The sequence below is a fragment of the Pongo pygmaeus genome, chromosome 13 (assembly GCF_028885625.2).
Source record: "Pongo pygmaeus isolate AG05252 chromosome 13, NHGRI_mPonPyg2-v2.0_pri, whole genome shotgun sequence".
In the NCBI taxonomy this organism is placed as follows: domain Eukaryota; kingdom Metazoa; phylum Chordata; class Mammalia; order Primates; family Hominidae; genus Pongo; species Pongo pygmaeus.
Window position 1 is genome coordinate 57,569,314 of NC_072386.2, and position 15,108 is coordinate 57,584,421.

The 15,108-nt window shown below is 41.3% G+C and overlaps 1 protein-coding gene across 6 annotated transcripts in view; it reads right to left on the bottom strand.

The window, feature by feature from the left end:
- DOCK8 (dedicator of cytokinesis 8) overlaps positions 1-15,108 on the bottom strand; it is a 247,673-nt gene that overhangs the window by 30,872 nt on the left and 201,693 nt on the right. For all 6 annotated transcript variants that reach the window (XM_054499987.2, XM_063649580.1, XM_054499990.2 and 3 more), the window contains 8 exons: positions 14,052-14,234; positions 13,558-13,687; positions 12,500-12,587; positions 7,679-7,775; positions 6,102-6,236; positions 4,761-4,913; positions 2,297-2,455; positions 640-740 (listed from right to left, as the gene is read on the bottom strand). In XM_054499987.2, the coding sequence (XP_054355962.1) occupies positions 640-740; positions 2,297-2,455; positions 4,761-4,913; positions 6,102-6,236; positions 7,679-7,775; positions 12,500-12,587; positions 13,558-13,687; positions 14,052-14,234 (1,046 nt within the window). The remainder of the gene's footprint in view (positions 1-639; positions 741-2,296; positions 2,456-4,760; positions 4,914-6,101; positions 6,237-7,678; positions 7,776-12,499; positions 12,588-13,557; positions 13,688-14,051; positions 14,235-15,108) is intronic.

The following is a 15,108-nucleotide window of genomic DNA, read 5'->3' on the forward strand; positions in this document are numbered from 1 at the left end:
AAGAAAACATTTATTAGTCCAACTATTTTTATTCCATGTTTAAGCTGTGCTGACCTCCAATAAATAGTACTTAGTAAAAGCCTTATGGGGAAAAAATACCTGATAACATGATGTCTATTTTAATGGCTCTCAGGCAAATTTCTGCCTTTTCTTTCCGTTCTCTCAAAATAAAACAGAAGACAAAAGTACTGCCCTTTGTATGATGTTGCATCAGAACAATTTTGCCTCTGTAAGTAATTTCTCCTGAACAAGGACTGGAAGACCAAGTTTTAAACTACGCGTAAAAAATGATTTCTAAAGTAAAACTATATATGTATATCTGAATATAATTGGAACAAAAGCATATGGAAAATAATTCCTATAACAGTTAATTATTCTTTTCTCTGATTCTGTGGTAAGTAGAAGATAGCGTTATTATATTTAATAACATTATTATGCCTCACTTTAAATTAGGGAGATCCTTCTGAAAACTTACATATGAATTAACCTACTCTGAATGTTTAATTTCTATATATTATTTGGCTATCATCCAAATCACTATATCCATGTTAGCTGTGATCATTACATTAGTAAGAACTCCACAGTGACAAATCCTTGACCCCCCAAGTGGTGCCCCTTGAGTGTGTCAGGAAAGCTTACCTGTACATGAGATCCATAAGCATCTCAGGATCTTCCTGAAATTCTCTCATTTTCACCGTGTCATATAAGATGCTATTCAGATTACAGAGAAGTTCCTCCACCTGCAAAAAGTGTAAGCCTCAAAATAATCTTAGCTTTGTAGTCCCAGGTGAAGAGTTAGGATTACATTGAAATGCAAGGGGAAGCCATGGGAAGGGCTGGATCAGAGGGCAGCAGAGACTAGGGATGGAGGAGTCATCTAGACCTGACTCTGTAGTTTTCATCTTCGCCAGCCCAGGTGTTTATGAGACCTGGATGTGTGTCGGCCCTTGAGATCCAGAAATCTGCCTGAATCCTCATACTATCTCTATCTCCAACGTTTTTGTTTAAATTAGTTTGAACCAGTTTCAGTTATTTGTAACCTGAAAAGTTCTAAACTCTACTCTGGAATGTCAGGGATTTTTATACCAAGTAGGAAGCAGCTTAAGACCTCAGCTTGAGTTCCATGTCTTAGAAGCCTCGTGGATCTTCCCAGGGCTTCAGAGATTTTAGAACCTCTTGTAATCATTTATTCTTAATTATAAAACCAACAGTGGAGGTCCAGGGGAGCCTGCAGTACAAAAACAAGGAGAGACTATGGCTTGATCTACAGACCCTGGCAGGTGACTCAGCCACAGAATGTTGTCTTATCCCCCTTCCCCTCAGCCAGCTTGCCAGGGCTCCTAAAATTTCTACCACTAGAGTCATTTCACTGGGTGAAGGCACTGAAGACCTTTATTAAACTGCCCATAGTTTGATTGGTCTTGTTGGTGAATACCTCTACATAAATGATAAAATTAAAGGAGTATGGTCAAGATGAAATGAGAGAGGAACGATTTGATGTAGAGGAGAGGAAAAAGATTCTGAGAATGAGGATGCAACATTGCCTGAGAGGGCAAAATAGACTCTGGAAATAGGGTTCTCAGACTAAGGGAATAAAAGAAAATATTCATTCATTCATTCTCACTTAATTAAGACCCTACCACACAGCAAGCTAGGAGCTGGAGTTAAAAGATAAATGGGACAGGTTAGAGTTCCATGGTCATCGTAATGGACATGGAAGAGATTACTGTCCTTACACGTTTCCTTAGGACAACCTTGTTTACAAGCTCTCTCAAACTTGGCCCTTCCTTACCCCTCACCAGACAAGCTGGTCCCTTTACCATCCCTTCAGATACAAATAATTCATTCTTTCAACTACTCACAATTTCCCCCTCACTTTTCCCCTGCCTAGCTGAATCCTACCCCAGCCTTTAATCTTATCCCTCCCTGCAGGCTTTCCTGGCCACCAGATTGTTTATTGATCACGACCTCTCTTCCTCTAACCTTACATAGCATTTAGTTCCTTACCACACAGTTTGCACTTATGTATCACTTGTCTTGTACTGCCTCCTAATTGTTTTGAGACTGAGCACTCCAAATAGACTGTTAGCATATTGAGACTGGGGACAGTGGTGGATGTATTTCTTTTTAAAACCTCTCAGAGTGCTGAGAGCACATGCATATTGGACAATAAATACTTGCAAATGTTATATAAGTACACTTATATATAAATTGTGTATGTATGTACATACATACATACACAATAGTTGGCAGATCCCAAACTCATGCATGAGACAAGGTATGTGCTTCCGTGTACCTGGGTGGGAAAAGGAGTCATCTGCATGGCTGTGTCCTCTTCTGAATAGGCCAAAATTGTCCTCAAGGATCTTCTCAGGTGCTCTTCATTAAAATCTGGTGCTCTTCCCACCAAAGATGCCAGCGACATGGTTACTTGCATCTTTACTCTTGCAAAGTTCTGCATCATGAAAAAGAAAGATGAAGTAAATAAGACGCACTTAGCAGTAGATAACTGAAAGCAGCATGGCCAGACACAAACAACTCCTCAGTGTTTCCTTTACCCCGTCTTAATTATTTCCTCTTCTCTCAATGAAATGGGAGCTACACTTTGCACAAGATTCATATTGTTGTTTAAATGGTTTAAATGGACATTGCTCTCACATAAATCTGTCAGGCTCCCTTTAAATTTTCATTGAGGACTGGGCTGCCTTTGTGCTGCAAGCTGGAAGACTCTTATAAAGTTGGGTCCAAGAATACGGTATATCCTTTTGTGCCAAGAGTTTCTTCTTGGGACTTTATTTAAACTTTATTAAAAGAAAGGGACTTCTGGCTCGGCCTCCCAGCACTTTGGGAGGCCAAGGAGGGTAGATCACTTGAGGTCAGGAGTTCAAGATCAGCCTGGGCAACACAGCAAAACCCCGTCTCTACTAAAAATACAAAAATTAGCTGGGCATGGTGGTGGACACCTGTAATTCCAGCTACTCGAGAGGCTGAGGCAGGAGAATCGCTTAAACCTGGTAGGCAGAGGCTGCAGTGGGCCAAGATCTCGCCACTGCACTCCAGCCACGGTGACAGAGCGAGACCCTGTCTCTAAATAAATAAATAAGGGGACTTCTGCGGCCAGCATTTCTGAGATTTTGAACTCTGGGTAAGCAACAAGGTTTTGTTTCTTCTTTCTTTACAGGCCCATGTAAAAACATGGCTACCTCAAGGTCCCCTGAGGAATGTCTTTTAAATAATCATCCCTAATACATTTGGAGGAGGCTGACTTTTTTCCATGGGCCAATGTATCTTTATATATCACCTGAGCATACTTACTAACATGGCCACAAATGGAAATTCCAAAGAATGTATCAAAATCTAGACAAACTAAAGCAAACTTGACTGTTCTATAATAAAGCTGAACTCCAAAGTCTTCGTAGCTTTGAATAAAACTCAAGTCTTGGCTAGGCAGGATGGCTCATGCCTATAATCTCAGTACTTTGGGGGGCTGAGGAGGGAAGATCACTTGAGCTCAGGTGTTGTAGACCAGCCTGGGCACGCAGCAAGACCCTGTCTCAACAAAAATGCAAAAAAAATTAGCTGGGTAAGGTGGCTCATGCCTGTAATCCCAGTTACTACACGGGAGGCTGAAGTAGGAGGATCATTTGAGCCCAGGAGTTGAAGGTTGCAGTGAGCTATGATAGTGCCACTACACTCCAGCCTGGGTGACAGAGCAAGACACTGTCTCAATAAATAAATAATTAAATATTAAAATAAAACTCAGGTTAGATGACACTGATCATTTAAAATTCTCTTCCATAGGTCATTCTGGCACTAGCTAGTCAGAATTTAGAAACAGGAAACACTCTTCTGAATTCTAACCTGTCTATTGTATTTTTTCCCCCACAGATGATAACTTTTAATCTAAAATATTCTTCTATTTCTTTCTTTCTTTCTTTTTTTTTTTTTTTGAGACAGGGTCTCAGGCTGGAATACAGTGACACAATCTTGGCTCACTGCAACCTCTGCCTCCTGGGTTCAAGCGATTCCCGTGCCTCAGCCTCCCCAGTAGCTAAGATTACAGGTGCGTGCCACCACACCCGGCTAATTTTTTGTATTGTAGAGACGGGGGTTTCACCATGTTGGCCAGGCTGGTCTTGAACTCCTGGCCTCATATGATCTGCCTGCCTTGGCCTCCCAAAGTGCTGGGATTACAGACATGAGCTACTGCACCTGGTTATTTTTTTATTATTATTATTTTTTGAAATGGAGTGTCACTCTGTTGCCCAGGCTGGAGTGCAATGGGGCAATCTCGGCTCACTGCAATATCTGCCTCCCAGGTTCAAGCGATTCTCCTGCCTCAGCCTCCCACGTAGCTGGGATTACAGGCATGCGCCAACACATCCGGCTATTTTTGTATTTATAGTAGAGACAGGATTTCACCAGGTTGGCCAGGCTAGTCTTGAACTCCTGACTTCAAATGATCCACCCACCTCGGCCTCCCAAAGTGCTGGGATTATAGGTGAAAGCCATCGTTCCTGGCCCCTGGCTGTCTATTTTAGAAACATACTGATAGAGACCACTGCATTTAACTGATGAATTCACTTTTAGATGCAAATTAAAATGGAAGCTGCTATCTATCTACATACTCAATTGTTTCTTTCTCACAGGACAGAAGTAAACTGCAATACTGCAAAATTTCCTTATTTTTTTTCTCAGCTGATGCTTTGCATCAATTTTCTTTACTGATTCCAGGTCACTCAGCTGATTTGAACTCTTACACTGGTGGCTCCAAAACTGAACCTCATGAGGAGGTAAAGGGTGGCACAGGCTTGGCTCCGGGTGACATCCATGCTGCTGCTGCAGTGGTGCAGGACTTGGTGACACAGGTCGAAACACTGTTCCACCTCCTCTTCGAAGAGTAAGTCTCCAAACTAGGAGAGACATAAGGGGCCATTAGGCATCACTTGGCAGTTTGATACACTTTGCGGACCGTTGAAATATGCAAATGTCCATTTGGACAAGCAAAAAGCCTAGAGGAGTTAATGCATTATTCCATAAAGATAATGAGCTATGTGAATCAGAAGATGGATTTAGGCAATGGAGTAGACTTGAGATTTAATAATGAACTGTCCAGCTAAGGTCAGAGCTGTGTTATTAACTGTACTGTGAGCCAGGTTGCATTCACTGGTGAAATCACAAGAACCTGAGTTTCTTGGGTTCCTGGGAAATTACTGGTGATGAAGAAAGAGAAAATGGTCCTGAGAAGGATGAGCAGAAGAATTTTACTTTTTAAAAGACCCCATGTAGAAGGCACCAATTGAGATCTTCAATAAAGGGAAAAATAGGCCAGGCACGGGGGCTCACGCCTGTAATCCCAGTGCTTTGGGAGGCCGAGGCAGGTGGATCACTTGAGGTCAGGAGTTCAAGACCAGCCTGGCCAACATGGTGAAACTCTGTCTCTACTAAAAATACAAAAATTATCTGGGTGCGGTGGCACACGCCTATAATCCCAATACTCAGGAGGCTGAGGCACGAGAATCGCTTGAACCCAGGGGGCAGAGGCTGCAGTGAGCTGAGATGGTACCACTGCACTCCAGCCTGGGCGATAGAGCGAGATTCAGTCTCAAAAAAAAAAAAAAAAAATAAATAAATAAAGGGAAAAATAATCTGCATGTTACCCCAGGATAATTCTCATTCCTCAGGCTGTGAGAAATTCATTTCTGACCTTCCTGGCATTTTATGGCATGACATTTTGTAAGACTAATGGGCGTCACATAGAGGATTTAATCTCACTCAGTGGAGGTATTACAGAGAAAGAGTGAAATTGCTAAGTCACTCAGTTGATCTCTGTTCTCATGTCACAGACCTTCAGTGAATGGTCATTTTAAACTTCTAGAGTTAGGTCCACACTTCAAATATGGGAGCCACTGCTTTTCCTCTCCATGGTGGCTTCCCACAGAATCAGGGCATCTGCTTTCTTCCTAGGAAGACTTAAGACCTTTACTGTGATGCCACTTAATATGCTCTGTGACTTTTGGTCCACCTGAAGAGAGAAGTGTGAAGCTCGATGAGAATCTTACTCTTAATTAAGAGGAAGAAAACAAGCATCCCATGTTTACCTTGGCGATGAGAGCACGGAGTGTTGCAAAGCAGTGAGTCAGGTAGGTGGTACTCTGATCACAGTTCAGAGAATTCACCAGCACCCTCAGAACACCTCCCAGCAGGCTGTCTTTACAGTCCAGAGCCGAGCTTGCCTGGGGGAGTGGAAGAACAGCATCATTGAATCCCTGCACTGTGCCAATGAACTGGATGTTCCTAACAATTAGCTCAGTAATGCTGATGTTCCATCTCCAGTGGTGAGTCTGAAGAGTTTGGTGAGCCACCACGGGTATCATCCATTAACCATAGGAACTGAAGACCTATTTCCAAAAGGCTTTATTTCAATGCTCCCAATGAGTTTGGGATTTATACCTAATTCTGGGTTCCTAAATGAAGGTATAAGGCCCATCTCCCTCATCCTGGGTCACATCTTTTGGAAAGTTCTTTCTTTGTGTACAAGACATAGCTTTCCTTATGGGATTCAAAACACAATTGTGGGCTTCCCAGTACAACAGGGGCTGCTTGGTGGCAGCAATGTTTCTAAATAGAAGCTTGTTTATCACCTACAGAAGGACTAACAACAGCAAGGATAATAACAAAAAGTTTCAGCTTTCTTTGAAAACTGCAAATATATTTGGGGGCTAGTATAGATATTTGGCACCTAATATTGTGCTATATAAAGATATGGTGAATGTGATACCAAGCATTTAAGTTATCAAAGATATTAAAGTCAACAAAAATATCTTTTTAAAAAAATTTTAAAAAATATTTAAATAAGTGTTTAAAAATGTTTTTAAAAGTATTTAAAAAATACTTTTTGTGTTTATTTTTGTATGATGATTACTTTGATTTTAGACAATTTAAAAGTTAGAGAATTAAGATTTCACTGTGTTTCAACAATATTTCTTCTAGCCCTAAAAGCAATCCTGGACCTACTCTAATGAATGACTTCTCAATGGAAACATGTAAGAACTCATTTTTCAGGGTAATTAAAAACTCATTATTACCTAGACAGCTTGGGAATTTGTGGAACTATCACATAGAAGATAAAATTAGTACGGTACAAAGTTCACAAAGCTATATTTTTCTATAGCAGGGATGGCAAATTCATGGTACAAATGACTCTCCTTAACAAATTTAAGTCCAAAGAAGACATCATTTATCAAATTTAGCACTCTTTTTACCTAGCCTAGTCATAATCATAGCTCCCATATCAGACAGTGACCATCATTCAACTGGAGTTGACCCATTAGAAAAAATCCTAGTTACCACTACTGTTCTAGATGCTAAACTATAAACCCAACATCCATATTATAAACTTGGTACATACTCACACAGATTTAACCAAGACGGTCAGCTGGCCAAACACCTAACCTCTCCAAGTAAGCCCTAAGTCAAAGAAGCCAGAAGAATGTTTGGTATCTCTGGAATTTATAAGGTAGACACTGTTGCAAATAGTAAACTCCTCAACTTCATTTTTTAAAAGAAGGTACTATGGGATCACATTTATGCCTTTCACAATTTTGCATAAAGAAGTCCTTATTCTAGTAAACATATTTATGGCCAACAGATCAGATTGGGTGTTTGTTTTCCTCACCTGGATAATGTTTTCCTGCATATCCAGGATGATTAAATGTGCTTCTGTAGCCAGATTGCCACTGATCAAGGCTTCTTGATCTAACTCTGCCTTTGTTCTAGGAAACAACAAGAGGTCAAATTAAAGCGCATGTCAAACCTGGCCAGGTTCTCATGATGGCAATCTATGCACCAAGGTGTAAAGAAATCTCCAGAATAGTCAACCTTGAAATGAAAACAGAGCAACTGGCCCTGAGTAACTAGAGAGCAGGTGCCTTCTGTGATTCATGTCTTGTTGAAACAACTGTCTAGGTAAGGTCTCCTGGTCATCCTCATCCCCACTATTATTAATAATGATGAGGACAATTATAAAAATAACACTGTGGGTAGAGAAGCAGTTATTAGTTGCTACTAGCAATTAAGCTCCCCTCTCAGATTGTTGCCTAAAGCCTCAGGGCCATGGCTGTATTTCATGCATGAAAACCATTTCTAGATCTGAGTAAGGGGAAGCCCCTGCAACATGCGAGAGAGAGTGAGACTGGATGTGATGTGAACTTGGCAGTGATGTGGCTGGGTTAGGAAAGGGTGGAGCTTCAGAGCCAGGTCAGGGGAGAGTCAGCCTCTTAACTTCCCAAAGATCACCTTGAGGTTGCTCAGCCAAGTGCGTGGGGTCTTTCGTCCTTTTCCATTGGGAAACAAGACTGTATTCCTGTAGGGCAGGTGATCTAATATCCTGCTGGACATTACTGGTCATTGCCTACTAGCGAATGGGAAATTGCCTGGTGCTTGCTCCTCTTTTAGGTTTCACTTTAAGGAATCAGAATAGTTTTTTTTTTTTTTGCTAGCCCATCCATTCTTATGAAATCTAAGTGAAGCTGTAAAGGGATATTTTGTATCATCATCCAAATCTAGTTGCAAGGAAAGGGAGGTATGAAGAATTGACTTTACCAAGATGCCTCAGTAGCCAAGATGTTACCATGGGGTTGGGGTATCATTATATCAGCTCATATGTCTTGGACTAGGGTTACCACTTAGCTGTTCTTGAGTCCCATTAACCTAATAATGGGGGCATTGCAGCTGCTTATATACCACTGAGGACTCAAAAAATAAGTACTTCTGTGTGTTTTACTTGTTTTCATGTTTAGGATAGGCTCTCTGGTCCCAAGCTACTTGACATTTTTTCTCATTCTCCAAGTGATGATATATGTGTAAAATAAATGAAATCTAAAAGTTTTTTTTTTCCTTAGAGACAGGGTCTTGCTCTATCACCCAGGCTAGAGTGCAGTGGCACTAGCATAGCTCTCTGAAGCCTCGAACTCCCGGGCTCAAGTGATGCTCTGCCTCAGGCATGAGCCTGGGCCATCAGGCATGAGCCATCAAATTTTTATATTGTGATAAAGTACACATAACATCAAATTTACCGTTTTAACCTCATCATCCCTTTTTTTTTTTTTTTTTTTTTGAGATGGCATCTCCCTCTGTCGCCCAGGCTGGAGTGCAGTGGCGCAATCTCAGCTCACTGCGAGCTCCGCCTCCCAGGTTCACGCCATTCTCCTGCTTCAGCCTCCCGAGTAGCTGGGACTACAGGTGCCCGCCACTACGCCCAGCTACTTTTTTGTATTTTTAGTAGAGACAGGGTTTCACCGCATTAGCCAGGATGGTCTCGATCTCCTGACCTCGTGATCCACTCGCCTCGGCCTCCCAAAGTGCTGGGATTACAGGTGTGAGCCACTGCACCCGGCCTCTTATCATCCTTTTTAATTGACTGCTAGTTTAGTTTTAAATTTAGAGCAATGCTGTCCAGTAGAAACAATGGGGGCCACATATGTCATTTTATATATTGTGGTAACCACATTAAAAAAATAAAGAAAAAGTGAAATTATTTTTAATATATTTTGTTTATCCTAAAAGATAAAAAATATTGTCTCCATGTAAGCAATATAAAAATTACTAGTGAAATATTTTACATTCTTTTATTCACGATAAGCCTTCAAAATCTGGTGTGTGTTTTTCACTTATCTTGATTTATTATCTCAATTTGAACTAGCCATATTTCAAGCATTTGATAGCCACATGTGGCTAATGGCTACTGTATTGGACAGCACAGATCTAGAGTGTCCTAATCTGTTTTTTCCCCAAATTTTTGTATTGTGATAAAGTACACCTAAAATAAAAATTTACCATCTTAACCATTTGTAAGTATGCATTTCAGTAGTGTTAAGTACATTCATATTGTGCAACCATCACTACCACTAATCCGGTTTTCTAAAAGCTTACCATCTGACCAGGTGCAGTGGCTCATGCCTGTAATCCCACCACTTTGGGAGGTTAAAACAGGTGGATCACTTGAGCTCAGGAGTTTTAGACCAGCCTGGACAACGTGGTGAAACCCTATCTCTACAAAAAATACAAAAAGTAACCAGTTGTGGTGGTACACACCGGTAGTCCCATCTACTTGGGAGGCTGAGGTGGGAGGATTGCTTGAGGCCAGGAGGGTAAGGCTGCAGTGAGCTGTGATTGTGCCACTGCACTCCAGCCTGGGCGACAGAGTGAGACCTTGTCTCAAAAAAAAGAAAAGAAAAAAAAGAAAAAAAAAAAAAAGAAAAGCTTACCATCTATTCCTTTAAAACAGTGGATTTGGTGGCAATAGAATCACCTGGGAAGTTTTACCAAATACTGATTTCTGGGCCCTGCTGGAGTTTCCAATTGAAGTAGTCTAGGGTGCAGCTGGGCACTGACAGTTTTTAAAGCTCCCCAGGTGATTCTAATGTGCAGCCTAGGTTGAAGATTACTGCTCTAAAAGAAACAGAGCCAAAATAATTGAAAAATTATCAGAAAGAGGGTGAAAGACACCACTATTATAATTATAAATTTTCCAGGTAGGTAGGTTGAACAGTTATAACTTTACTATGGTTTCCCTTTAAAAAAGAAAAAGCACAAATCCCCTGAGAATTTGTAGATGTGAATCATTAGCTCTGATAACCAGCAGCCCACCAGGTAGTGCAGGGCTGAGAACTAACCTAGAGCAAACTGGTAGGCCATGCATGGTAAGGATCAATATTGTGTTGCTCCCGCAAGCAAAAGGGGAAGGTTTTCCGAAACACCAGTTTACACAGCCCAGGCAAAACAGGCCTACTTAGGGGTCTTCTTTTAATCTAGTAGAGTAGATGAGCTAAACCACCTAAGCAATTCTGCAGCACCTACGGCATGCATATTTTGTAGTTGTTGTTCATTGCCTGAAGTAGGGTGTATGGACTCTCAGATCTAAATATTTTATAAATCAGTCCAGGGAATTTAGTGCAAGAATAACATACCCAAAGCAAATAGGCATGATACCAACAACTGGGTTTCCAAGTCACATCTATAATAAAAATATACTTATTTCTTTAATGTTTTAAAATAAATTTGACTCCCCAAAGTCCCATAAGTTAACCAGAATGATTCATTCTTGTGGTAACAGCAAAGATACTAACTCACATTTATTTACAAAACAGCACTGCTAATCAAGTCTTCCCCATACCCCCTCTGATGGATGCTTCATCACCCATGGGGTATCCTACCTTGTCAACTGTGTGTGAGGTTTGCTGATTTTGCTCAGCAAACACTGGGACTCATTAGGCTACCTGTGGCTAAACAGTATTGGAAACATGTGCTATCTAGTCAAACATATATACTTTTAGCTTTCATATGTCTAAATTGTTGCATATATAGCAAATACACATCAATATATCTATTCATCTATAGCATAGATTTTGATCCAAACAGGTTTTTTTATTCTTTCGTTTCTTTATAATTTTTTTTCTGGTAACAATATATATTATAATACACATCTACTGTAGGAAACATAGCAAAGTATAAAAGAGAAAACATCAATTACCGATATTCCCAGCACCCAAAGAAAACCACAATTAATATTTTGGTAAATTTCCTTCCAGCCTTTAAAAAATACATTGACTATATGTCATCAGAGATCTGAGGTTCTTTTTTTTTTTTGAGATGGAGTCTTGCTCTGTCACCCAGGCTGGAGTGCAATGGCTCGATCTTGGTTCACTGCAACCTCTGCCTCCCGGGTTTAAGCGATTCTTCCTCCTCAGCCTCCTGAGTAGCTGGGATTACAGGCAACCGCCATCATGCCCAGCTAATTTTTATATTTTTTGTAGAGACGGGGTTTCACCATGTTGGCCAGGCTAGTCTCAAACTACTGACCTCAGGTGTTCCACCAGCCTCAGCCTCCCAAAGTGCTGGGATTATAGGCGTGAGCCACCACGCTACTCGAAAACCAAGTGTCTACCCTGCCTTTGTTCATTTAACATTATGTCATAAGCATTTCCCCATGTCATTAAAATGATTTTAAAACATTTTGATGTCAATCCAACTTTTAAATATATTTTTCTATTCTGGAGCATTTAGAATGTTTTCAATTTTAAAAAACAACTTTAAGGAGCACTGACATAAATATATCAGAATGTATATCTTGTACACATTTCCAGAAAGGAAATATCGATTTGAAAGTATATGGTCCTAGGCACCATGTCCTGCTTTCTCTATTTCCCTGCTACCCTCCCTGCAAAATCAGCTGCTTTTATTAAGCCATCTGAGGTTGCTAAAGAAATATTAGTTTTCTTTAAATGCTTATCAATGTGACAAATTTTTAAGAGCTGGAAACCACAACTCCCTATACCTTTGATTATCCTCGGTCCCTGGATGAACTGTATTTACACAGATAATGATGTTTCATTTTCTAACCCTTGGAAGGATGCAGTTGTTTCAGTAATACAAGTAGCCTGGGAAAAATAGTTTTGGACTTTAGGTAAAAGTAGCAGAAAGTTGCTGAGTGACTCACTTATCTAGCTTCTCATTAGCTTGCCGCCAGTGTGTCTGCTCTTTCTTCCATCTCAAATTTTCATTTAGGCCTGGAAATCGGTCGTTCCCTAGGAGTTAAGAAATGCATGGTAGGAATTTGATTAGCATGAAACCCTCCAAGATAACCAGAAGTTCATAACAAGCTCAACTGAGAGGCCTCAGCACCATTTCTTGGGCTAATTAGAGTCCATGCAGGTTGCTGGTAGGAGACAAAGTCGCCATGCCTACATCCAAGTTGGCCCGCTCTTTGATTGATAGACTAGAATATAAGAAGAACCTCTGCCTTTCTGGAGTGTCAGAGAGACATTTCTCATGAGCAGAGGATTTCTGTGAAACTCTGGGGGCTCACTGAATTATTGGGTATGAAAGTATGGGTGTCAAATGAGGGTGCCTGACCACCACTGAAAACTATGAGCTCCCTCCAAGTTCCCTGCCACTGTGTCCCTTCGAATACAATAAGCTGTCACTCTGTTTTACTTTGAGCATGGTGAATAAGACTGAGGGTACCTGGGGATTTCATTCTATTCAAGCTCAGCCTTTTTGAGATCATTCCTCCTGTGGTGGAATCCTTGAATGACTGGGACACTCTGAAGCCATTTCAGGGAATTGGTTCCATTCTAATAGCGCCCTAAATGATGGAGAAGATGATCTTGGGCCCAGAACTGTTCAGTTTCTTGAACATGCTCCGGATAGACTAGCCAAATGTCACATAGAAAGGCCTCAGCCTTGAGGGAAACACCTTCCACCTCATCCATGACTGACATTCTTAGAGGTGACCTTTTACCATCAACAAGTTTTAATTAAAAGATGTCATTTGGTGCTGTTTTCAGGGTTCCTAAGATTGTAGAACAGCGCTTTCCCTCACAGGCACAGGGCTAACACAAATGTCACACACAGACTCCCAGAATCTGCTGTCTCTGACACTACCATAAATATCTCAAGAAAGTAATGGTGTCTAATCATGTTGGGAGGACATTCCTCCCCACAAACAGTGAAAAACTGCTTGACAGAGAGCAGGGAAGGGCCAGTTCAACACACCTGGAGCCCGGCGGCGCATCATCTCCCCTCTGGCCCCTTCCCCACGGAGCAAAGCCTCTTCCAGCCGGGCCTTGACATCCCTTGACTTCTGCAGGACTTGGGTACTGACTTTGTCAGAACTCTGTTTTCCCTGGACAAGACAGAGGTAGGAGGACATGTCCTTTGGTGAGATCTCCGTTGATGTGAAGAGTTACCAAAACAGTACACTCCACAGTGATGCCAGCTAAGTTTGACATGTGCTACACTGAGATGCTGTTCTGGAGCATCCTATGGCCAAAACTCTGTTAACAGAAATGGGGTTCTCTCTGCAGAAGGCAGAGATCCTTTCCCTGTGAAATGATCATATCTATACCTACAAATGGGTTATGGATTTGAATACAGCAATGAGAAAAAATAATGATGCCTCCATGGCCCAAACAAAGGGGATGAGTAACAAGACAGAATTGCACTTGAGAGATAAGAGCTGGTATAAAGTTGTGCCACTCCAGACTTACCTTATACTCAAAACATAACACACAGATGAAAAGTAGATCTAAAATCCTGTTGAGCTGCATTGATGGCAGGTCAGCAATCCACTTCCTAATGAGGCTCTGATCAGCATTTTTCATGATCCAGAGGAAGCAGATCATGAGGTTGCGAGTAGTGTCTGCGTTCAGCATGTTGTACTGCTTATAGGGCTGGAGGGAGGCAGATTGGGGGATGGAGGCCAGGGAAGAAGTCAAGCAACAGAAAAATTTGAGGCTTAACAGTCAAGCAACAGAAAAATTCAATGTGTTCTCTTAAAATACCATGACTGTACATCATTGCTAGGCTGGAGATCTGTTTCCAGTAGCCCTGCCTTCCCTAGGCAGGGGAAGCTGTGTTCTTTGAGTAGGGCTACTCAGCAAAGAGGCTCACCTGGGGCAGTATTTGAGCTAGGCTTTCAGCCACGTATCTGAGTACCTCTGTCTTAGGAGCAGTGTGGCCTGGTGATCCACCCTGGGCCTTGATCATGCATGCTGCAATCCCAGTGATACAAAGGAGCTTTCATGCTGCTAAGATCTCCAAGTATTTCTCCTTCGTGCTGGACAGCAGAGGGTTAGACTTACAGGGGAGAAGGAAACTGGCTGGGTGCCATGAATAACCTTGCTGTTCAAGATTTAGCTTCTTTGTTACATAGTGCAAAGTATAACATAAGGGTCATGAACTGCTCAGCAAATTAATCAAATCCATGTTTGTGGAGTTCTCTGTAATGGAAGTTTAACCATAATTTATGTTTGCCTGGGGCTGGGGTGTGGGGGTTCAGGCTATTTGCGTTAATATTTTGGCCACAAGTATTCATTTTAAAGTGCTGAGCACACTCTCTGTTACTCATCTCATCAACACAAACAACAATAATGAGGCTGCACCCTTGGTTCATGCAGCGTAGCTAATATTCAGTGGAATGTACTGGTGAAATTGCAATCAGGAATTTGTGGGTATGGGAGGGAAATGTTAGTTTTGGATGGAAATAATAGAGGTTATAAAGCAACTTTAACTTCAGTTATTCTGAGTTTGTTGACAAGAATAAAG